This window comes from Neopsephotus bourkii, unplaced genomic scaffold, assembly GCF_033783945.1.
Source record: "Neopsephotus bourkii isolate Nb327-2 ecotype Australia unplaced genomic scaffold, CSIRO-AGI_Nbou_v1 NB_1558, whole genome shotgun sequence".
Classification (NCBI taxonomy): domain Eukaryota; kingdom Metazoa; phylum Chordata; class Aves; order Psittaciformes; family Psittacidae; genus Neopsephotus; species Neopsephotus bourkii.
In genome coordinates, this window is record NW_026902034.1 from 223162 (window position 1) to 249236 (window position 26075).

Sequence of the window (26075 nt, forward strand, 5' to 3'; positions counted from 1 at the left end):
GATGAAGGGACAGTACTGGGAATGGTGGGTATTGGTCCTCCTCCCTCTGGCACAATGCTCCTCCCTGTGCCCCACACCCAGGGAGCTGTGTTAGGGGACACTGAGCACCAGGTGCCCCCATCCACATCAAACTCTGCAAACTTGAATGCATGCCTTCTGCAAACAAGCCATGGTGGAACCAGCTGAAGTTGCTTCCTACCTTCTGTACAGTTTGTAAAATAAGGGTTTTATTATAAGATTTCATCTATTTCTAAAAAAAAAGATACTAGACTGTAAATGTTGTATAAAAATTGAAATTAATTTTAAAAATAAAAGTCTTGAAATATATTTTTTTTTGTGTTCCCACCCATGTTATCACAGCCTTTCAGTATTAGCCTAGAAGTAAAGTTTTGCCATTGCTTGAAGAAACTTCTTTTTCCTCCTCTGGGCAGCAAGCTGCAGGACATCCTCAGGGTTACTGGCATTGAGCTCTGTCTGGCCGATGGCTTTTATCTGGCAAGAACAAGAGACAGGGTGAGCAGCAGTGCTCAGTGAGATTGTGGCACTGCAGGGCCAGTTCAGCACTAGTGCCCCATGGGTGATTTATTTCTATGCCCATTCCCATCAGCATCCACCCTCCAGTAAGAATTATACAATAAATTAACATTGGAAGTGGTGACTCTTTGAAAAGACAGTTTCAGGGAGGTGAAGACAAACTATGGTAGTCCTTGGTTAGGCTGCCAAGAGACACTGGCTGCCCCATCCCTGGCAGTGTTTAAGGCCATGCAACCTGGTCTAGTGGAAGATGTCCCTGCCTATGGCAGCGGGTTGGAACAAGATGATCTTTAAGGTCCCTTTCAACCCAAACCATTCTATGAACCCCATTCTGCCCCAGCACCCCTGTGCACTCACTGCTATCTGCCGCTTGTCTGTCTCTCCTCTTTTGTGGTGGAGATCTGAGGGTGAGTCAAGAAAAGACACTGGGGTAGGAAATCAACCTTTTCCTGCCATGAGCATCCAGTGTGAGCTCTGATGGTGGTATTCCAGTGAAAGGATACATGTCAGATACTCCAAGATGGTGACATCCCAGATGTATTCGTAGTAAGAATCCATGGCATCGTGGCTGAAAGAACACAGAGACCAGGTTATTAACACACTCATAACCCCTGTACATGTAGCTATAAGCGTCATAACACTCACCTGTTTTGCTCTTGCAGTGCCTTAAATGCAGTTTTGTAGTCTACTTCTCTGAGGAACTGGCAGAGAATAGCTACCTGTAAGGAGAGACTCCGGGTGGGTTTCAATGCCTCAAATCCCCACAGAACCTCTCAGTAGTATTGCCCCTGCTCCAGTGAGCACTCCTTTCCACAGTGAGCACCTTCCAGGCACCTGAACTACGAGAGCAGCCACAGCTCATGCTGCAATACCAACAGCAGTAACTAAGGGAAGGTAGGTACTCAGCCCTATAGAAAATAAATATATCCATATACCAAGAGAAAAAGGGACAAAGAAACCCCAGATTCTTTCTACTATTTACAGCATTTCCAAGTATATCCCTATTTACTCACTAATTTCAGTCCTTTCAGTGTCCTAGCAGCAACAGTAAGAACAAAATTACTTATAGTGCAGATTGCATGTACAAGGAAAGCTGGATTCCATTTTGCTTTCCTCCCCATTTACATCAAAATATAAACAATGTTTTACTTACTGCCATGTTTCACCTCCTACCTGGGTGTGACAGTTGAGTAAAGAACAGCACTTTATCATTCTTTTTATCACCTACAGAATGGTTAAAACAGAACACACATTTTGAAATGCCAATACTGGAACACAAACAGCAACTTATTTCAAGTTTTGTAAATGCAAGGGACCATCTAACTGGCTGCCTACATCCTTACCCCCCCAACTCCTGTGTTCTAGCACATTCACTGATGGACTGAGCTGTCATCCCTGAGGAGAACTCACAGGGGTTATGGTGCATGGTACAGAGACTGCTGCATTTCTGGTGTAAGAGCCAAGCTGCGGCCTGTTAAAAAAGTGTTACCTTTATTTCCTGCTGCCTACTGCCAAGGCCTGATGGAATGTGGGAATGGAACAGCACCGGGGCAGGCACACACTAGCACATGTGACAGAACACTGTCCCAGCTGGGACTCTTGCACCGCCGCTGCCTGGCACAGGGGAGGCACAGCTTGGACAGGGCTCTGAACAATGAGGATGATCCCTGACCAGGGTCTGAAGCTCTCACATGCTGTATGAACGGGACCATGATGGGAGCAGCAGTTGAACAGGGCACATAAATCACTACTTTCCCTGGGTCCAGACAGCTCCTTCCTATTGCCCACCAAAACGCAGCCTGCAAGTAACACACCCGCTTCGTGATGAACCAAACACCTGGATAAAGGTTACTCCCCCAATACACACAGTTATTAAGGGATTCTTACTCATGGCCCACTCACAACTGAGGAGCCACTTGTTACACCCGCTTGCGAAGTGGGCAGGTACCCACTGTGTGCAGTGCTACACCTCCAGCACGCTCCAGCAGTGGTAAATTACAATCTCACCAACTTCCACACCTCCTTTCACAGCAGTACAAAATCTGGCTACAAGGCTACAAGAGTGTGGGCCTGGGGAGCCATTTTGGCTCTACACAGAATTAGGATGCCAACTGCATCCAAAAAAAGAGATTGTTGTACATCCAAATTCCATTTTAGCTCACCTGGTCTGTGTACACATCTGGTGGCACCATCTTATTAAAGAAGTCTGAGCACACAGCTCCTGCTTGGAGATAATAGTGAAGGGCTGCCGAGTACTGGTTTGTTGCTGCAATAGAAAAAAGCAAAATAAGGTCTCTAAAGTAAACAGAGCAGTTACTTCTAACTTTCTTATCAATTGTTTAGGGAGTGACTCAGATACATCTCCCTTACTGCTGAACTCCATTGGGAAAGTGACGTCCCCATCACTGTTTAAAAACCCCAACACACGGGAGGTGATAAAACAGTGATGGACAGAAAACTACACAATGAGGAGAGCCAGCAACATGGAGAAGTTCTGCCTTTGAGAGTTACTGTCTGTTCTTCAGGTACTGAACCTTAAATCCATCAGCCTGAGCGTAAAGTTTGACTTCCTTGAACCAGGCACACAGGTGGTAGTGGAGGAGCTTAGCTGGTGCCAGTTAGAGGGCTGACTCATGTCACCACACCTCACAGCTCTGTGCTAGTTTTATTCCCAGCAAGCTCTCACTGGGCTGACATGAGGGCAGCCTACAGGGGCCACGTGGCGAGAGCAGCCTGCTTGTCCATATGCTTCCGAAACACAGATCTGACACACAGGTGTGCTCCAACCACTGCTCTTTTGCGTGCCAGCTTCTGAAGTTCCCTACAGAATCATCCTGCTCCTGGGAGGTTGTTCCAGTTCGTATGAACAGCAAATGCCGTCAGTTTATAGCCCTGAATTAACTCTCCCATGCATAAGGTGACAGCACTAAACACTGGATTAAGACCCCCTCACCCCAAAGCACCTTCTAGATATTTGTCTCCTTTGGAAGAACCAGGCCAGGATTTCTGCAGTACAGGTTACAGCACACCAGAGACATGCTTCCACTCCAAAAAAGAACTGATTCAGGAACATGTGCCCTGTCTCCTCTTACAGCCCAAAGCACTAGCAAGTGTATGGCAGAGGCACAGAAATGTACCTTGTTTTATTGCCAGTAAAGAGCAGTCTGGCTTAAATGCTAAGTTTCCCTAGAGTGGTATTGACTGATGATTTAAGTGGAAGACATGCCCAGCTACCTTTGAGGAAGTCTTGCACCAGGTAGTACTGTGCATGTCTGTCCATCTTCTGAAAGGTCATTCTTCAGCACCTACCCCTCTGCACTCTTTACTCACAGTACAAAGTAAGCCTCATGGACTGACTCTGGAGTGGGGAACTATTTAACAAAGCCCAGCATCACATAATCTGGGCAAGATTTCTCCAGACAAGTGCTGCCCTGGTGCAGTCTGGGTGCATGTCACCGTGCCCAGAATCTGAAACACTCCATGTCCCAGTTCTGCTGGCTGCTCCTTGCTGAGGAGCAAGGACAAGTACTGCCGAAGGGGCAGGTGAGGACAGAATGACAGGAAAGAGCTTCCCATCACAACCAACAACAGATCAGTTCATGCTTCCTAGTTTACAAATCCTAGATACTTCTCTACATCAAACACAGATCCTTTCTGCTGCACTTGGCTTCTGCTGCAGTGAAGCCCAACTCCACATTTAAAAGCAATCCCTACTCACACAACTTTCCATTCCCTTAATAAAAGACTCTGATATTAGAGGCTTCGGTACTACAGCACTCAAGGACAAACTGCCCTAAAAAAGTGAAGTTAATGATGATGCTTACAGTTTCCCCTACCCTAAAAGCAAGTCCACTGAAAGCTAAGTCTCTCTGTGGGTTTAGACAACCTCCCAAACTCAACTACACTACTGCACCAGAGGATTCTAAACTTGTCTATCACAAGCTTCTTTTCATAAGAGGAAACTTAAGGAAGGTTATGTCAAACAAGTCCTGGAGCAGCAAAGCACCCCTCGGAATGCTAACAATAGACACTGGTTTCACTTACCAAAATAAATATCTGCCTGAATAATTAACCAGAAGTGGTTGTTTGCATTGATGGTCAGTGCGTAGCTCACCAGCTCTTTCACTGTCACAGCCACAGCTTCAAAGTCCACGGACTGGAGGCTAAAGGATAAAAAGCAGAAGAAAAATAATTCCTAAGTGATCAGTTTCCTTTTTTAAACACAGATCCAATTTCCCATCTAGTTTAAGTCCAAAGCACCTTGCATGAAGTGTCAAGCAAAAATAACTCAGGAAGACTTAGTGCTGACTAAGACGACTGTTGAATTGTTTCACTGCTGCAAATCTGATAGAACAAATAACACCCTTCACAGACTTAAGACAAGAAATCAGAACTCTACCTGGGGCTTACACTGCAAGAGGGTTCTGTGCAAAAACACAACTGCTCAGTTTCAAGGACTTTGAAGACAACACCTGAAACCACTACAAATTTATCACAGCATCCACAGGCCACAGACAGTGATCTCTGGAAACCGATGGAACAGGCTTGGAAAGGAAGAAGGGAATGGTTTGGCACATTGCTTGGGCAGCCGTTCCCAAAGTTTGTGTGGAATTTCCAGTTTTAAAAACATGTTTTTACTCACCCTTCTGCTAAATTCTGGTAACACTGAACAATTTTCTTCTGCTTGACCTTACAATACACACTGAAATCTACACCAGGAACAATAAGACTATTCAATCAGACCAGTTCAAGACAGATTAACCACACTAAGCTTTACACTCTCCCTCTCTCATAGGAATTACCTCTCCCAGTGCGTACAAAGAATCTGAACCAATGAGGTTCTAGCCCCACAGAGCCTTTAAATGTCACTGGAGAAATACAGTTCAATCCAACCAGAACAAATCAATATCTACTATATGTCCCTTTGGCTATTATTCAAGCACAACTCAAAAACGTTAGTTATTCTGTATTCAAGTATTATACAGTTCACATAGTTACACAGCCCAGTAAAGCACACAGCTAAAACCACCCTCATTTTCTTGTACTCACACTCCACCAGCACCACAAAATCAGGAGCAAAAACCTCCCTGCAATCAGACCAACCTGCGATGCCCTCACAGGGCAGAAGTCACACTCACACACAGTAACTAACACACAGCAACCAGAACCAAACCAATTATGTGAACACATACTTTGAAACCTGTATTTTTAATTATCATCTTACTTGGGGATGGAGGAGGGCCAGATGGAAATGTGCTCTGCTGCAATATCATTCACAATGTCTTCCTAAGAGAAGAAAGATTAAGAGAATTTACAAAGAGAAACCTTTCCAGAAAGCCAAGGACGATGTTTATGGTATGTACTAACCCGAACATTATGAAGCTTGACAAACAGAGACAATATTGTGGTTAAAACCAATGGTTCCTGTAAAGGGAAAAAACAGTAAATAGCATTCCCATGAACTACTGAAACTCCAGTTCCTTCCCTAAGCTCTAAAGCTATGTAAGAAGTTCTGACATCATTACACTGAAATAGGGCACTATTTTGTTAGGAATCCTGCAACACAAGTGTACTGCGAGAAAGCTTCTGCGGGAAGTCTTTAATTCAAGTTTTCCCAAATAACACCTTGAATATAAACTTCACTCAGGTTTTCCACATTTCTGTTGTTTCTGTGGCTACTGCCTAGCCTTAAACTGAAGCTAGGTACACTACAACTGTCTAAGCACTTACAAACCCACAAGCTATGAACAATTTCCATTCCTCTTACTTCTGCTGCCTTTATGATGCATGTAGCTGCCTCCTCCTCCCTCCAAAAGGAATGCTTTGCTTTGGGACAGCTGCAATAAAATATATTCCTAATGGTAACGAATCTCCACTGTCAGAATTCAGGGTAATTTTTTCATAGGCTATGCAACACTGCTGTATGATAGCTATAGCAAATCCAGGAGTTCTTCAGCCATACAACACACCTATAGAGCTGTCAGACTTTCTGGAATTTAAAAGGAAAAGTCCAGAAAAATGCTCTATCAAAAGGAAGTTCTGGTTGCAAACACATTCTCAAGACCACGATAACTCACCCGAAGCTTTTTGATGAAGGACAGCAATTCACTCCTAAATTAGAGACACAAAACCCCATGTAAGTAACTGTTCGCAACAACGAATATATGCAAAGTTAATACACTGGAAACTAGGTCCGTAAAGCAAATTCTTCACCTGCCAAAAGAGCCTTTCACCTCTAAGTTCACAAATGAAGGGTACACAAGTGAAAACACTCAGGCAGGTCACTCACTTCTAATACAGTCAAGTAGCAAGTTTTACTTTTACATTTAAAAGAGGTTAAAGAAGAGGTACGTGCTATTCCATCAAGCTATAAAAGGCAGGAAAATCACTTTGTAGTTAGTTAACCATTGACTCCAAAAGGGAAAGCAACTGAGCTGTACTGTAACTCTTCCAGCTAAGATTGCAACAGTGACCTCCAGGCTTACAGAAGAAGGTGCACAGTGATCATTTATGATGTACACCGATTTCCTCATCATGCCACACCAAAACTGTCACCATAAAACAACCCAGACAAGCACAGCCTGTTTGGAAAAGGTTTCACTGCTTCTTTTCCATAATAACAATGGGGCCACTGCCCTTCACTGTTTGAATCAGAGAGGTCAGAAGAGGTTCAGCAACCCAGAGTACACCTGTACTGCTTCCTTTTCCTTGCCAGAGTACAGCTGAAGCCTACAGCAAGCACATACCCTCTCTTACCCATCCCACTGCAGGATAAGCAAAAGCAGCTGGTCTTAGGTACACATTAACCTGATTGGCTCAAGAAAGGCAAAGAAACAGTCAATAGTTTGACAGGTGCATCTTTCCCAAGTTTATAACAATGGAAAGCTGTTTGATATAATCATACATCCCAGGATTTACCATAACAGGCAACTTGTAATTAGGCTTGAACGTAAGAACAGGCTGAAAATATTTACTGAGAGAACAAATCAGAGAGTCCTGAATGAATCAATCCACCAGTCAGTTAAGCTAAGACTGGCAGAGGTTAGGGAACTGACAGTGAAATTACTCCAGTCAAGACCAGTTTCTTCCCTTCTCTTTTCCCAGGAGCTCAGCTGAATGAGAATTTCTTTTCAAGACTGAATAATATTTAGCTTTAAATTCAGAAACCTCAAGATACACATAAACACCTATGCTGGTGTTTATGTAGGTGTTTAATGCAGTTATAAGGGTAGTTAATCACAGAATCCTAGAACACCAGGTTGGAAGGGACCTCCATGATCATCTGGTCCAACCTTTCTTAGCAAAGCATGACCCCAGATGGCCCAACACCCTGCCCATCCAAATCTCAAACACAAATCCAGAAAGTGTAATCTACCATTTCCCTGGGGAGATTATTTCAATGGCTGATTATTCTTATTCTGAGAAATTGTCCTCTTGTGTCCAACTGCAATCTCCTCAGTAGTACCTTGTACCCATTACCCCTCATCTTTTCCATGTGACTGACTCCTTGTAAAAAGGAAGTCTCCATCTTCTTTGTAGCCACCTTTTAACTATCGGAACATGGTAATAAAAGGTCTCCAATAAGCCTTCTTTTCTCTAGGCTGAACAAACCCAGTTCTTTCTCCCAGCCTTTCTGTATAAGGCAGGCTTTCCCAGCCCTTGAATCATTTGTGGCCCTTCTCTGGACCCTCTCCAGCCCATCCACATCTTTTTCTGTATAGCAAGTACCAAAACTGAACACAGTTACAGTCAATGGAGCCTGCAGAACAATTCCAGTTAATGAAAAGCAGACACCTCCAGTTGGTCAGCTAAACTGCCCTCTAGATGCTACTGACTTTACTGAAGATCTACACTGGTTATAATGGAGCACAGACACATATGCTTCAGTGTCTGTACTTTGACCTTAATCCCACACACTCCTTTTCTCTCCCTCTGAAAAGGAAAGGCAACACATCACCACTAATATCCAACACTGCCATTGGGTGGACTGTTTATTCAGTAGAGGCCTTTAGCTGCTGCCACCATTCTGACACTGGAATCCAGACAATTTCTGAAGGGAACAGGTGGTCAAATATACAATTCAAACAATCTTCAAAAATAATTTAAGCAGACACACCTGTACATAATGCCCAGTGTTGACTCCCTGTGTTTTATCAAACTCACTCTGCCATCATTTCCCCGTTTATGCTGGTTAGATACACTGCAGATTTGTACCACAACCTCCCAAAGGTCTTTAGCTGTCCGTCTGCTTTCTTTGGGACCTGGAAGTTCTTTGCAAGTAGCAGCCAGCAATTGTCCCAGCTATACAATACAAGAGAAAAAATACAGTAAGTGCAGCTTGTCTGTACACTGACTACAGCAAGGGCATTTAAAATAGAATCGTAGAATCATAGAATAGTTAGGGTTGGAAAGGACCTTAAGATCATCAAGTTCCAACCCCCCTGCCATGGGCAGGGACACCTCGCTCTAAAACGATTATTTTAAGTTACAAACTACAAAGCCATGCGGCTAAACTCTGCAAGAGAGGACACAAGGAACCTGGAAGACTGGAATTAAACAGCAGAGGAATTATCATTTTAGTAGTTTTCTTAGGGTATATTTTATTATTACAAGTTCCAGAGAGCAACCTTTACACACTACTACAGCATAAAACCTAAACCTTGTAAAATACAGTTTTATAAAGACCGTCTCTAATAATTAAACTGAACTGATACTGACACCCTCTGCTATAGAGAAAAAATTGAAGCTCAGGACAGAAATTAGGAAATACCACAGGTAAACAGAGCAGGGCAAAAATGAACCTGTTCTGGAACATGATCTGCTTTCAGCTTCACTGCCAGACTCTGAAGCAGAAACAGTCCTGTAAAACCATTTTGAAAGCAAAAGTTTCCAAAAAGGCAATGCTTGGATGTCTCCAAAAATTCGAAACTGGTGTTGGGTTATAAAACAGAACCATCACAGCGCACCTGGAGAACAAGTGTCTTACGAACAGAACAACAACCAGATACAAAGCCTGAGATCTATATATTTTTCATTCCTCTCAGCTAGAACTCTCAGCCTGAATTCATGTAGGAGGTGAGTCCTTTATACAAGTGCTACAGGGTTTCAATCACAACCACACACGCCTGATGCTTATGGAACCAAGCTCAGCTGGCAGCCAACAAGGGCTAAGTGCAGTTTGTTTCATATGCTCTTGCAGCACAGCCTTCATGTCTTTAGTAACCTGTCAAACACACTGTTGCTTAGCCCTGCTGTCTCCTACACCAGACCTAAGTCATGACAGCCACAAAACCCAACACTCTATAGAGACAAAAGGGCACATGCTTTTGAAAGTATAAAAGACCCCAGCAGGAAAAAGTAAATTACAGCCTGAAAAGGCTTTGAGACTGAGCACTATTTACCTTCACATAAGGATTAGTTTGAACCAGAGGTAATGGAACTTGCATGGTCAAATACTCATTCTCACACCAGTTTAACAGGAAGGCAACACATTCTTCAGCTATAACTTGTCGAAGAGGAATATCTAGAAGAAAAGGTGTTCTTTGCTTTATTTATTATGTTATTTTTTTTAACAAACACAGTGTTATATGAAAACAAGCAAAACCCATTCCCCAAAATTAGATATTTCCGTTCCATAGCTATCACAGAAAAACATGACACTTAGTCCTACAGGACACCTCACCTCTGAAAGCTAGGAGCAGCAACAGCTTCCTCTAACTGCAACAGCATTACATTAATCCCTCAGCGTGAAGCCATGTTTTATCCCGTTCAAGCCCTTTAAACAGCACTAGCCATTCAGTGTTTAGCAGTATGAAGGCTTCATGACATTGCTGTTCTCATTTCCAGCTTCTAAGAACTAATCAGACTTCCAAAGCCTCACTAAAACCAGTGTCAAACTTCACTACTGTTTTTCCAATTGCACTTCTAAATGGTAAACCTACCACATAAAGTTGTTTTCTTTATTCCTTTCTCACAAGCTTTGTACTTTATTGTATCCCACAAATGACAGCAATGTACTTACCAGGAACTCTCATTTCCAAATATCCTCGGACTCTGCTTATAAGGTCAGAAGGAGGACGCTCTCCAGAAGCGCCAGGTCCAGCTTCATGAGTGTAAATGTCCAAAAGTAGCATTTCATTCAACATGACTTGGCGGAGTTTTGGAGAAAATTCTGTCACAAGCTCCAAGCAAGCAGCAAAAAGCTGTTTTGCATGGACAAAATCCTGCAATGAGAAGGATACGCATTAATGATTCCTAATGGAATCATAAAGGAAAAGACTAAGAGTTAATGCATTGTTCGGCTCTCAATTTTTGAATCCTATGGCCTTGCTATTAAGCTTAACAGTTCCAGATTTTTCGAAGACAACAAGAAGGAAATATACCAGAAATAACTATTAGCATAGTGGGTGCAGTGGGTTTTTTTATCTTGTTGTTTGGCAAACTACAGTTTTGTCAACTACAAGGAAAATAAACCAGTATTCCAATAAATTCTTCATGTGAAACTGGGTTTAGATGCAACACGATTTAGTGCATCATAATCAAAACTTCATATGAATGAAACAAGCTCCAAGCCCAACTAACTGGAAAGCCATTATCCTTGGTCTGCTGATGGAATTCTTGAGACAGAAATATTAAACCATTACATGACACACAGCACTTGTTACTACATCTCCCTCACATCCCATTTTTACAGTTCTTTCTCTCAAGAAGGGCTTTCCATATTTTCAGTGTTGCTGAAATTCAATTGCTCAAACTCACCCACCAGTACCTTTAGATGACATGCTCACCTTAATCGCACAGCAGTGTAATCCCTTTGCCATAAGGATGTAGACCAAATCCCTAGTCAGACTGTCTTTGATTCCTAAAATAACATTGCCGTAAACATTTGGTACTTCCCACTGGGAGAGAAATACATAGGACATTTGCACAGAAACAGGTTTTAGAACTCACATCACTGCTCACAATGTTACAACAAAACTCAAACACAATTACTGCCATCTAAGCGCCAAGTCCTTCATTTTTATATCTAATCAGAAGTAATGTATTGCTCTGATGGAAGTTCAATAAAGAAGGCTAGCTACCTTACTTTGCTCATACTCTGAATCTGCAATAATTGGGAGAGGGGGGAAAAAAAGACAAGAAATCCTTACTTAAAAAAAAATTACAATAATTATATCTCTTCCTCTCTTCTGCTGCCAGCTTTTAATGTCAGTTTAAAAGTTTAAATATTTAAAGTAATACTGCTGACTAGTCAGACCAACACTGGAAACAAAAGCTTCAGAAATCTGTTTTCTCACAAGAAAAGCTTATGGTTCAGCCAGTAATTCCTTAAAACAAAAATTATACATTTTGCTTTAATACTTTCCATAGAGAATGAGTGTGTTCGTATGTATCATCATTCTTATTAAACCACCATTATGCAGAAAAAGGGAAAAAAAATTAACCATGCTGAGGATCTATGACAAGATGTTTACTGTCCATTGCAGCATGACACCTAACCAGACCTTGAATTGCACTTATGAGCAGATGAATTACCTTATTTGAAATTGTCCAGAATTGGCGTTCTGAAGTCATACCATGCAACTCAATTAAGATCTGTCGAATCCTCCAAGGATCTACTGACAGTATGAGCTGATGTTCAAGCTGGCCAATATTGACACTTGCTGAAGCTAGAAGAAAAGCAATCAGGTCTTCAACACATTCCTTCTTATAGTAGATGCTTGTATTCCTTTAGTATATAAGAATTTAAACATACCAGTGTAAGAACAGGAGATACATTAATGCTTCTGAAGGTCACATACATCCTTTTGTGCCTTTCCAGAAACACCATGTGCTAGCTTCCTAGCTCCCCCAACCTAAAGGGCTACTTGCAATGCCCCCTTTTCTCACAGCAGCAGCTCTGAGCATTCCCTTACCTGTGTCACAGTAGCGTCCCTGTACAGCCTTACAAAAAAATATATATTTTCACAACTGGCTTAAGTCAAGGCAAGGTCAGTTCTTTCCAGCTTCAGTCACCTACAAGCACCTCTTATGTCAGCTTTGACTTGTTTAGCTGCACAGCCCCGCAGCTGTACGTGGGAAAAGAACTGGCTAAAAAGGTTTGTTTCACTTTGGTAAGTTTAAAACTTCATCTGGACATTACTCCTGGGCCAGCTCACCAAACAGACAAGTATTAGTTACTCCTTTAAATCCAGAGGGGGTTTGCCCTTTCTGGCAACAGCAACAACAGCCAGATTTAGTTCAAACTACGTGCCACACCTCTCTCACTTGGTTGGATGGGGTTCTGAACAACCTGGTCTAGTGGAAGGTGTCCCTGCTCATGGCAGGGAACTGGAGCTAGATGATCTTAAAGTCCCTTCCAACCCAAATCATTCTATGTTATATTCTAGCATATCTATCATACTCAGTTGAGATACAAGCAACATACAAGCAAATAACAGTCATCTTCTTGAACAAGTAGGACATTCACCAACTAAAAATGGAAAGTATTCCCTCTGAAACCATTCAAACTTTTTCATAGAACAGACCTGCAGATAGTAACTTCAAGCACGGAAGCAGGTCACTGCCTGCATATAAGTTAACGGAAATGCTGTGAAAAATACCTGGGATATCATAAAAAGAAGCCACAGGTTTTGTGCACAGATTGATTCGAGGTGATCTCTTCCGCATTTGATCAATGAGAAGCTTCCGTTCATCATCTTTCAGCAGTTTCATGAACAGCTCATGAGATGAAATCATGAAGACAAGCTGAAGATCTTCCAAACCCAAACACAAGTTCCTAAACAAATGAAAAAGTTAATACATGAGCAAGCAGGAAGGAGCTGCTTACTTTTTCAGTTGTAAGTTCTCAAATAACTTATTGTGTTGCATTACACTGCTTTCAAAGTGTGAATTCATGTTATCTTAGTATGGCTACATACTTGAGAAATGCTGCCATTTTTCTCTTCAATGCTTCAGAAGCATTTTCCAAGTTTAATGATTTTGAACAAACCTGGGAAAGAAAGCAGAAAGTAACTAAGCAGCCCCTTAGAACACTTACAATTAGTTACACACAATGTTTCTACCCAGTTTTCTGGCTCACAAATAGTATCAGCCAGTAACTCCCTCTCTCAAGTGAGGCACGAAAGTTACCCCATAAACACTGTAGCCATCACAGATGGATCAGTTTCTTTCAGCCTGAACCAGAAAGGCTGTTCCAGGCCACTGTAATCTTTCATCAGACACAATTCACACTCCTTTTGCCTATTCCTCTGATATTTAGGTGTGCTGACACTAAGTGCCACAGTATCAGTCACCCATATAAGATTAAGTATATAACAAAGTTCTTTCACAGGAGTTTAAAAATGAACCAACATTTCTAAGTGCAAATCTGTGAGATTCACTAGAACTAACAGTTAAAATATCAGCAGTTGAAAGATAACTAGGTAACTGAATTAAATTGCCAGCTTTTACTTGCTTTGAAGTTCTGTTTTAAGAGAATTTGTTTCTTTATTCCTTGAAAAACAAACATTCAACAATGTCTCTAATTCAATGATGCCAAGGAATAGCAGCAATTTCAAATCCAACCTGAAGCAACACGTCAACTCTGGAAATATGTTCTCCAACATGAAATGGAAATGGAGCTATAAATCCAGATGCAAGACTGATGACAGAGTGTGATTATAAAGTAACTTCTCAAACTTCAATCAACTTTCTTGAAGTTAGTACAAAATATTTCTCCCTGCTTCAGAAATCTGAGCATTCCTTGCAACAGTAATACTAAATACTGTTTTCCCTTCTAATTTCAGGTAATTTCATTTACCTCAAGGAGGAAGTCTATTTTCTCTTTGCTGGGTTTCAGGAACAGTTGACAAAACTGAACATCAACTGTTCGACCCTGCAATACATCACAGACTGTGTTGCACACGCAGACTTTGAAGCAAACTTCATCCAGAGCATCATTCCTGCATGAACACAAAACTGAAGATCATGGAACATCTCTGACAAACAGAACTGACAACACAGCTGACATTCCAAAAAAATCAGGAATATTTGTGCATCTCAGAATACACAATCACTGCACAAAAATCAAGACAAATAACCAGAACTTATTGCTTCCTTCTCTTGATCCTTCTCTGCATGGCCTGACTAGATTGCAAAGTCATGCTCCTCCATCCATCTCTGTCTAGTGCTCATCCCTGAAGGTGCTCTGTATCAGCCATATCAGAGATGAAAACACCCCTAAGACACTGCTAAGCTACAGCTTCCAAGATTCTCTCACAGGAGACACTTATTTGACCCCTTTCTGGCTGATGTGAAAACTGAGCTCAGTAACTACTAAGGTTTTACACAAGAGGCTGTTACCATCAATACTTTTTTTCTCACACGTGTGAAACCAGGCCTCTCACTTCTTCAACAGAAAAACCTGTAGGCAGCTTCCCTTCAGAGAAGAATACGAGAGCTTGTGCGTCACGGTTAAAGGGAAAACAGTCATGGGAGACATTACTGTGAGGATCTGTTACAGACCACCTGATCAAGAGGAACCTGCGGATGAAGCACTCTATAGGCAGATAGGAAAAGCCTCACACTCACAGGCCCTCGTTCTCATGGGTGACTTCAACCACCCTGACATCTGTTGGAATGACAGTATGGTCCGGCACAAGCAATCCAGGAGGTTCCTTGATTGTGTGGAAGACAACTTCCTTCTGCAAGTAATAGAGGAACCGACAAGGAGAGGTGCCATGCCTGACCTTGTGCTCACCAACAGGGAAGGGCTCGTTGGAAATGTGGCACTGCAGGGCAGCCTTGGATGCAGTGATTACGAGATGGTTGAATTTGAGATCCTCAGGACAGTGAGAAGAGCGTGCAGCAAGCTCACTGCCCTAGACTTCAAAAAAGCAGACTTTGGCCTCTTCAGGAACCTGCTTAGTAAGGTTCCATGGGATACAGCCCTAGAGGGCAGGGGGGGCTCAAGACTCTCGGTTGGTCTTCATGGATCACCTGCTGCAAGCTCAAGAGTGTTGCATCCCAACTAGAAGGAAGTGCAGCAGGAGGGCCAGGAGACCTCCTTGGATGGATAAGGAGCTACTGAAGAAAATTCAAATGAAAAAAAGAGTTTTATAGAAAAGTGGAAGCAAGGACAGGCGGCCTGGGAAGAGTACAGGGATGTTGTCTGGGAAGCTCGGGACCAGGTTAGGAAAGCTAAGGCCCAGTTAGAATTAAACTTGGCTAGGGATATTAAGGATAACAGGAAGGGATTCTACAGGTACATAGCAAATAAAAGCAGATTAGGGAGAATGTAGGCCCCCTCAGGAAGCTCTCGGATGAACTAGCTACACAGGATTTGGAGAAGGTTGAGGTTCTGAATGACTTCTTTGCCTCCGTCTTCTCTAGCAAAGGCTCTGACCGCACCACCCAAGTCTTGGAAGGCAGATGCAGGGACTGTGAGAATGAGGACCTTGGGCCCACTGTAGGAGAGGAATTGGTTCAAGACCATCTTAAAAATCTGAACGTGCACAAGTCCATGGGACCTGATGAAATCCATCCTTGGGTCCTGAAGGAGCTGGTGAATAAAGTTTCTAAGCCGCTGGCCATCATATGATGAATCATGGCAGTCAGGTGAAGTTCCCGACGACTGGAAAAAGGGAAATATAACCCCCATTTTCAAGAAGGGGAAAATGGATGACCCAGGGAATTACAGACCAGTCAGTGTCACCTCTGTGCCTGGCAAAATCTTGGAGCAGATTCTCCTGGAAGGCATGCTAAGGCACATGAAAAACAACAAGGTGCTGGGTGACAGCCAGCATGGCTTCACTAAGGGGAAATCCTGCCTGATCAATTTGGCAGCCTTCTATGATGGGGCTACAGAACTGATGGACAGGGGTAGAGCAGTTGATGTCATCTACCTGGACTTGTGCAAAGCGTTCAACACTGTCCCACACGACATTCTTGTCTCTAAATTGGAGAGACATCAATTTCATGAATGGACCACTCGGTGGATAAAGAACTGTCTGGATGGCCGCACACAGAGTTGTGGTCAATGGATCAATGTCCAGCTGGAGACCAGTAACAAGCGGTGTCCCTCAGGGATTGGTGTTGGGACCAGTCTTGTTTAACATCTTCGTTACTGACATGGACAGTGGGACTGAGTGCGCCCTCAGCAAGTTTGCCGATGACACCAAGCTGTGTGGTTCGGTTGATACGCTGGAGGGAAGGAATGCCATCCAGAGGGACCTTGACACGCTTGTGAGGTGGGCTGATGCCAACCTCATGAAGTTTAACCATGCCAAGTGCAAGGTCCTACACCTGGGTTGGAGCAATCCCAGGCACAGCTACAGGCTGGGCAGAGAAGAGATCCAGAGCAGTCCTGCGGAGAAGGACTTGGGGGTGTTGGTTGATGAGAAAATGAACATTAGCCGGCTGCAGTGTGCGCTTGCAGCCCAGAAAGCCAACCGTATCCTGGGCTGCATCAAAAGGAGTGTGACCAGCAGGCTGAAGGAGGTGATCCTGCCCCTTTATTCTGCTCTCTTGAGACCTCACTTGGAGTATTGTGTGCAGTTCTGGTGTCCTCAACATAAAAAGGACATGGATCTGTTGGAACAAGTCTAGAGAATGACTTGTTCTCTGTCCACGAGAATGATCAGGGGACTGGAGCACCTCCCATATGAAGACAGGCTGAGAAAGTTGGGGCTGTTCAGCCTGGAGAAGAGAAGGCTGCGTGGAGACCTCATAGCAGCCTTCCAGTATCTGAAGGGAGCATATAGGGATGCTGGGGATGGACTCTTCATTAGGGACTGTAGTGACAGGACAAGGGGAAATGGCTTAAAACTTAAACAGGGGAAGTTTAAACTGGATATAAGGAGGAAATTCTTTCCTGTTAGGGTGTTGAGGCACTTGAACAGGTTGCCCAAGGAGGTTGTGAATGCTCCATCCCTGGCAGTGTTCAAGGTCAGGTTGGACCAGGCCTTGGGTGATATGGCTTAGAGCAAGGTGTCCCTGCCCATGGCAGGGGGGTTGGAGCTTGATGATCTTAAGGTCCTTTCCAACCCTAATTATTCTATGATTCTATGATTCTATGGAGATACTTTCCATATAGTCCCCATTCAAGTGCCTAAGCTCCAGAGAAGGTTGAATTTTGGATGCAGCCATTTGCTTAGCACTTCTCAGTTGGGAGCCATCCACAAGCTACCCTTGTAATGTATATCGCTCTCTCTGCTTATTGTATCTTTCTTCTTATTGTAAATGTACCATCCTACTCATTCAGCCCTAGGCTACTTCAGCAGTGCACAAAGCTCCTAATCACAGTTAACTGTCAGCATTCCCAACAAAGTACGCATCTCCTACAGTATTATTGCTTAGTATGGTTAACCTGACCAGCTTTATATACAAAGACGCACATATATATGATCAATTGTGGCATAAATAAGATCAGTAAAGTGGCAAAATTACGTGTTAATTCTCATTAATTTTTTTCCCATATATGGCACAGTGGGAAACAACACAACATAGGTCCCTATTTGGGAGATGTACTTAAGACTACTGGTAACAGAAATAAAGGCTCAAGTTTCTTGGATTTGTTAGAAGATTTTCTCTACTTTCTATGACAAACATAACTCATGAAAACTGCTTTTCATCATAATTGAACAGATCATTATTTAATGTCTCACCCTTGTTGAGATTTTTGGAAAAGCTCTCTCAGCACGGATTGCCTGAACTGAACAGGTAAACTGAGGGTTAGATTATCTTCAAGGAATATATTCACTATATCCTATAACACAAAAACAGTTGGAATAGTCAATGCATAATGCAAAAGACACAGTTAAAGTAATTATCTATCTGACAGAAACGATCAAATTAACAGAAGCAACTTGTACCCATGTGTGATACTAAAATTCATTAAACAACCAGAAAGGGACCAAACAACATAAATTCTCTATCAAAGAATCCAAGCAAAAAAAACAAGCCAAACCACCCAAACTTCCCAAAAATCAAATATCAAGCAAACTTGCGTATCTCAGTGGAATTCAAGATATTTTAATCTAAAAGTATCAAATTATATTCCTACATACGTGTTCTAAGATGCTATGTTAATGGTTAACTGGAACACTTAAATTTATTAAAATCCCTATCAGTTCAGGTGGAATCATCCAAATAGAATTGTAACAAAACCCTCAAATACACGTAGGCATATTTAAGCATCCTACCTGATAGCTGCCAGATTTCATACACCTATGGATTTGACTATAAGGAGTTGCCTGTTGAGATGTATCATCAGAAGACAAGGTAAGAACTCCACATGCTTGACAGTACCCAGCTAACCGTTCTTCATCTATGGTAAAATGAAGTGATGATGAACCATTCTGAAAAGTAAGGGTTAATCAGATCTTAGTGGCTGAAGTATTAGGAAGCATAAGTTTAATTTGGAAACATTAACAGAAACTCACAGTTTTCCCAGGTAACAGCAAAACAACAAACAAATGTGCATACACAGGCTTCTTTTAAAAGCATGCTTTTATATGTACTTTTTACATCTTAGACCATGTTTTGTCTATTTCAATAAAATTCTGAGTTTTGCAGGTTTTAGAATAGGCAAAATAAAAAAAGAATTAATTATAAATTAAAACACTGTATTTTTCAGAAGGTCAGAGCACAGACAATCTGATTTCCAAGGGAAAGTCAGATAAAAAAAGAATAGGAAGTGCTGTATGGTTACCTTCCTCAAAAAACTTATTACTGCAATCAGAATACCACAATAGACACAGAATGTGCTGTTCAGCCCAGTTAATATTAGCCTCAATGGTGCTGTCATTGCATTTCTTGCATTAAAACAACTGTATAAGGCAATACATAGAACAAAGCAGCAATATACTGCAGCTGATTAATATGATTTCATCCAAGGAATGTGGAAAAAACCCATAAAAGTTGTCCAAATCCCATGAAGTTTCTTTAGAAACTGTGTGCATCACTGACAGTTATTAAATTGCTTAAAAAGGAAGCAATAATTTAGGCAAGGTTTTTCTTTTTCAAAAGAGCTAGAAACACATATGCTAATAGAACACTTGGTACCTTTGCAATCAACTCCTTTGTTTTGAAAAACATTTCTTTAGCTTTTTCATGAACAGCTGCATTTGTAGATCCTTGTTGAAAATAGACTGCACCCAAATCATAGCAAACCTACAAAGAGCAGTGACATAAACTACATTTTGGAAAAACATAAATAAAACATAAACCAAATTTTGGAAACTGATAGGACATTTTAAGTCAAGTATTTCAACTCAAACATTATACGCACTTTAAACTATTTCTAGTTTTATCTAATATACCTACACAAACTGCATAACTTTCCCCACTGTGATCCCAGCATGTGCAATTCTGCACAGGCAATACAAAATTACAGAATGCTCTCCATGTAATTGTTAAAACAATGCAATACACTGTCCTTATCATATAACAGCTTCCTCTGAGGGGAATTAGGGAAAGCAATAATAATTACAGTGTTAAAATTGTAAGTTCTAAATTGAAGTCCTAGTAAAAACAAAGTTAATAACACATTGTTTTAAAAAAGAACATGGCAAATGTTAATAGAAAAATACTGCAGTTTACGTCAAACAAGCAGACACATGAAGCATACGTAACAATCTGCCTAAAGAAATAGATATGAATTGAAACCTTTATCATAGAATATAAGCTACCTGGCACTGTATCTCCTCTGCACTGATTTTCAGTCCAGCTGTGGAACTCTCTGTTTCTCCATTCACCATACCAGGCTCCATGGCTAATAAATCCAGAGTTCTTATAGTATGGACGTAAAGATCTTTGTTTAATTTAAGTGCTCCTTCCAGGACCAGGATGGAATCAGCAGCCTGCTCTTTCAACTGTAATAGTTCAAATGCATTGGGAAAAAAAACACAACAAAACTTTTTGGTTTTGAGGTTAGCTTTGGGTTTAAATTAACACTAGGAATGTAACAGTACAGTAAGGGCAGTAGAAGAAAGTCCTTATATACCTGTCATATTGCTATGAAGAATCTGTGAATGTATTTCTTGTACAGTAATTTACAGCTCCTGCTTCAGTTTCAGGCACTCAGAGAAACAGGATCAAACCCTTACTTGCAGTTTAAACAAAATATTTTTTATCTACCATCTTTTTGTTCATTTTTGAAACATTAAGTTATGCCATTATCAGACTGTAAGTTTTATGTTGTTACTTCACAGCTGAAGTAATACCAGCTTCTACATGAACAGCAACTTTTTTTTTCAAACATGTTGATGAACTGGTAGAACAAACATCATTCATGCTTGGCTATTTGAAAAAAAAGACAACACACAACCCATGAAAAAATAAAGGAATTGTAGAAGATGTGTAATACAAATTCATTAACTGATCCCAAGTAGTACAAGTGCAGGAAAATGAGCTAGGCTACTTATGGAAGCTTATGAAAGTAGCCAGGCTACTTTCAAAGGGAAACTGTAAGTGCTGACTTCTTCTGCCGTATGATTTTGCAGCTTAAGCAGGGTATGGTGTTAGTAACTAATCACACACTGATTTTGCAGAGGTTTGCTCAATTCATACGGTGCTAAGGATGGGCTGATATAAGAATACTTCAAACACACAACACACATTCCATACTACATGCTTTGCAGAGACCACGCTGTCCAGAACACACAGAAATGTGGAGCATACAGTCTGGAGCTGTAGCAAATATGGAAAGTGCCCAATATAAATAAACTGAATTCAATAAAACTGTGATGCAATTGTTAATTTCCTGTCTATTCATATTTACATGTAAATTTAAGCAAAAATAAGGGGAGGGGGAAAGTCTTACCACTTTTAAAATATTGTCAGTTAGTTCCTTTTCTTGCTGCACCTGGCTCATCCTGGACAATAGAGAGAAGAGGTCAAGATCTCAATTATAAGGCAAACCTGCATGTTTGATATGTATGAAGCATGTCTGAAAGGAAAATAAGAATATACTTGAAATAAATTAAGTTTGCCGGGGCTAAAACTAGCCATTTTAAGCAACTGTATGTTACTAACATGATTTAATCCACTTAGAAATTAAATTTCTGATTACAAAATGCACACAAAATCATATGAATTATACCTGAAACTTACACATTTAACTGAGGTGGACCAGGTTTCACCTGCTTTACAGGAAAGCTACTTTGAACGATGGTTCTTATGGCCCTACACGGGGGAGAAAAGTAAGCAAAGAAGTGTAATAAGCAGATTACATATCTCAAAAAGACCAGTTTATCATTTCAGATACATTATACCATTAGAATATATCCTCTACTCAAGAGCACATCTAGTATTTAAGAAATGGTCTTACGTCCATAAACAGCTAAAAACCAGCACTCTGTAAGGTGAGAGATCAAGCCACGACCTTGACTACATTTTAGGGAACGAAACCAGCCATAAAATGGCTTTTCAGACTCAGCTCCTCATTACAACCTACATATAGATCACCACATTACTATTTGAGATTCTTCTTCAATGTACAAGTATATTGATAGAAGAAAACATTGCTTTGTTGGATCATGATTTTAAGATTACTGCCTTAAAGAAGTTTACCATCTGTTGTAGAGCAGTATTGCCATTGCAGTGGTTGGGGGTAAGCTACCCAGGTCTACATCCACGTGTTTAGTTCCTGGAGGAACTTTGCTGATACACAGAAGCTCATTCAGTAGCATGTTCAATACAGGAACTGACAGGCTATTAAAAAAAAAAAAAGAGAGAAAAAGAGAACAAGATATTTCATACAAACATCCTACTTCTGGGATGTTTAAAATAATATACACTACTCTTCAGTATTATATTATTACTTATCATCCCATGGAAGCAAGCATAGTATCTTCATTTAGTATAATGAAATGCTCTGTGTCATATGGCGCTCTACATAAGGTATGTAAAGCAGTTACTAGTACTAGGAGCACAAATTAAGCCCCAGTGGAAGGCTGCCTTAACAGCTGATTTAATAGTATGCAGTATTATATCACCTGGTTCACACAGACATATCCCCAGAATAATCCGGTCAGCCAGAAGAGCAGATCCTAGCTTATTAGTTATCCTTATTAGAAATCCTTTTGAAGCGATCTCAGATCCTACTGCCATTGCAAACAGAACTTCACTCACGTAAAGGGAACATTTCTCTGTGCTATCATGGTTTATCTCCCTTTCTACAGCATCCACTAGCAAACACTGAAGTTAAAACTAGGAACTGGAATACAGCACTGTAAGTTGTATTACGAAAAATATACATTATCTGGGACAGAACATTCCTTGATAAAATGAGAAGGCAAGCAGGCTGGACTACATCACTCCAAGATTCTGAAGTGTAATTTAATACAACTGAAAACTATTCCTGATTTGGACATTATCAGAAATTTGAAGTGATCAGGTGCTGCCAAAGGCAGAATTCAAGTTAATAAATTTCAGTCTTGTGCTATTTCAGACTCCAGGTCTGCTATCAAGTTCTCATTTTAAACTAAATGCTGTTCTCACTATTCGAGATCCAGGAATCTTGTTTTCATTGGCAAGAGTAGAGCAACATTCAACTGTTGATAACAGCGGAAGCTTTATAAAAAAGCTTGGCTCAAGCTGTTACTTTATTCCATTTTAAACTATCATGACTGAACCTTTAGGCATAATCAGTTAACAAACAAAAGCATATTTCTTAATGAAAAAACAATTTTAGGCTTCATAAGCTAACAGAATACTCTACTACACAGAGATGCTAAATTAGTAGCTGAAATGAGTTCACACTGGTTCTCAAAAAAAAAAACCCCACCACAGATGGACAAAACAATCCTATCAAAACCCAGAATCAGCCAAATAGGATCATGCAGTAGGGCTGATTTCTGAATCATGATTATACTTGCATTTTAAGAAGCAAAGGTACCAACTGACAGAAAATACACCATGAATAAATGTCAGTATAAATTCCTTCTGGGAGAAAGGAAGCAGCCATTAAAAAAAAAACAGCCAAAACAACAACAAAACCAAACAACAACCCTTTTGTACACATTCCTATACATCTGCTTTCAAAGCTACAGTATATATCTTTAAAAAATCCCTATTACATGCCCATACAATAGTTTCAACAACTAACCACACTAAAGTCTCCTGTTCATACTCTGCAGTTGTGCTGTATCTTGCAAAGGTACTTTGGCAAGCAGTAATCCCACCCCAAAACACCTTACTAAGGCAGACAAATATGACATATCTGACGAGATGACAAAATCATTATTCAGGGCAGGAGTAGAAGAACTTCATAGGTAAAAGTCAAGGACATCTCATTCCATTAACTCAAGAGAAATAACACAGTATGATTTTTTTTTTGGTCACTGATGAAAATGTAATTTAAATTTCATCTTTATGCAGTTTAGATGTGCATATCTTAATGTGACCCACTATTCTTCCTCTCTAAATTATAAACAGTATTGGTTTGCTCACAGACATTGCCTTCATCAAACCCTATCCTAACCCACAGGTGAAGCTGAACTTGACTTCAGTTGTCACACTCAAGACTTAATGTAAGAAAAGTAAGGAGAAAAGGAAGCAACACAGATTTCCATTTGATAAAATAACAATCTCGGGCCACTTCAGTAATTTTCCTATGAAGATGTACATATTATACCTTTTCTCTAATACATCCAAATCCCACTTCAGATGAGCAGCAACTTTAAGAGCAAGAAGTTTTAAAATGCGATTTCTTTTGTTATCAGGTGGTGGCTGGACCTGGTTCTGTTCATTCACAGAGGGTTTTGAAGCCTGCTCCAAGAACTGGACAATCAGCTGCACAGGTGGTGGATCTGCAAAGAAACACAGCCACGCTTCAGATTTTGGGTAAGCCCAGAAGTTAATTTAATGTTACAGCTATCAATAGAGATCTTCTTGTCATTTATACAGCTGACATTATAACCTGCCAAATTCTCATCCCAAAGGATATCTTGCTTATTCTGACTCAAATCAGGCTATTAACATATATTTAACCTTCAAATTCACTTGACCAAGATAACCATTCTCATACTTTCATTTCGTTTCACGAATTTGTATTAATTATGTTTCAGTACTTGCATCTACAGAAAATAAGTGTTGCCTCTTGAAATCACAAGTTAGCTGTTGTTAAAATCATACCTACTTGTAATTATCCCCTGTATTTTAAAAAATAGCTACAAGCAACTGCTGGTACTTGTGAACGTGTTTAAAAGATAACTCTCTTGCAACTGCAGATCATAGAACACACTAAGTCTCTCTAGTACCTCTGATCTGTTTTGAAAAATTGAAACCAAATCATAACTATTACACTTTCACTGAATTTTGAGAAACATAAAACTTGCATTATTATTTTAATAGCAAAATAGAAGTACAAGATCTAAACACAAAGATACTGCCTGACCACGCTTACATTTATTTTTTGTAGAGGCAATACTATACAAGGTCATCTTGCTTCCTTCACCTGCTTGCAGAATTCATGCACTGAAGATGATGACTCCACATACGTTAATCAAAATACCATCTACTTTTAAATACACCGGGCTAGGTTTTTATTTATTCCAGGCCTAAGAAAACAGAGCAATTTCAGCATGGAGCCTTTAGGAGATCTCTAATTCCTGGCACTATCAATACTTCAATGGGAGAAAACCAGCTGCAAATTGCAATGAGTTTTGCAAGCAGCACTTCACATTATAAAAACCTTTATTTCCACAAAGAAAATCCACATATGCAAAGGGAAAAGTGACCTACCACCCAGGAAAGGTGGAGAAATCAAGTTATTAAATCTGAAAGTTAATGTAAACCAAGAAAAAGATGTTCTTGATTAGGTTTAACTAAGGCTGCACAGCCGTGTCTGCAGTGCCGCTGGGCCTACTGCCCTGTCTCACCCTCAGCACCGTGACTTCCGCGGCTACCGCAGCCGTCGCTTCCGCAGGGTACAAGCCCCACGGTAGCACACGCCTCTGCACCGCCATCCTTCCTTTCTTCCCACCTCCCGTAATCCCACCGCAGGCTCTCCGCCTCCAAGCTTGCCCCTCGGGCGGGGGCTTGTCAGCTACGACCTCACCGACACCGGGGTACCCAACCCCGCGGCGCCTCCTGGGAAAAGCCAGAGTCGAGGGCCAGAGCGAGTGAGGGACGCAGGAGGCGAGTGTGGGGCGGCGCCACGCTGGCAGCAGGCCCCGGGAAGGCGGAGGCAGCACCCGAGCGACAGGCCGCAGAGGAGGGATAGGGGCCCGCAGGGAAACAGGAGAACATTTCTTTTTCGGGGCCCCACAGAGGCCGGGCCGCTCCCCACGCCGAAGGGAGGGGGCCTCGCTGCCAGCAGGGCCCGGCCGCGCCGCGCCACACGCACCGGGAGAGGGCTTCTGCAGGTGCTGCTCCAACAGCGCCTCCTCCAGCAGGAACTCGAACCATGAGGTCTGCGGCGGCGTGCAGGGCCGGCTGGAGGTGGCAGCCTCCCGGTCCGCCGCTTCCGCACTCATCGCCGCCGCCTGTCCCAGTGGCCCCGCGCCAGCACTCGCAGCCGCGCCGGTCACACCTACCCCCACCGAGGCGGTGACGGT

General features: G+C 41.6%; 1 protein-coding gene across 4 annotated transcripts; it reads right to left on the reverse strand.

Moving 5' to 3' along the window:
- Positions 1-277: 277 nt before the first annotated feature.
- On the reverse strand, positions 278-26050 carry INTS8 (integrator complex subunit 8). Of its 4 annotated transcripts, none has more exons than XM_061371043.1 (27): positions 25865-26050; positions 24152-24326; positions 22087-22227; positions 21628-21699; positions 21338-21389; positions 20205-20387; positions 19579-19686; positions 18717-18872; positions 18180-18280; positions 14336-14477; positions 13455-13525; positions 13137-13312; positions 12070-12203; positions 11322-11432; positions 10556-10757; positions 9936-10057; positions 8651-8835; positions 6612-6645; positions 5902-5958; positions 5759-5820; positions 4579-4697; positions 2697-2800; positions 1708-1758; positions 1180-1253; positions 1038-1102; positions 892-935; positions 278-492 (listed from the first exon to the last, which is right to left on the reverse strand). In XM_061371043.1, exons 1-27 carry the CDS (start codon positions 25992-25994, stop codon positions 376-378), a joined length of 2988 nt encoding a protein of 995 aa, XP_061227027.1. In that variant the 5' UTR covers positions 25995-26050; the 3' UTR covers positions 278-375. The 4 variants fall into 4 exon arrangements, with proteins under 4 accessions (XP_061227027.1, XP_061227030.1, XP_061227029.1 ...); XM_061371046.1 differs by lacking the exon at positions 25865-26050 and adding an exon at positions 25398-25487; XM_061371045.1 differs by lacking the exon at positions 11322-11432.
- Between the last annotated feature and the right edge of the window lie 25 nt (positions 26051-26075).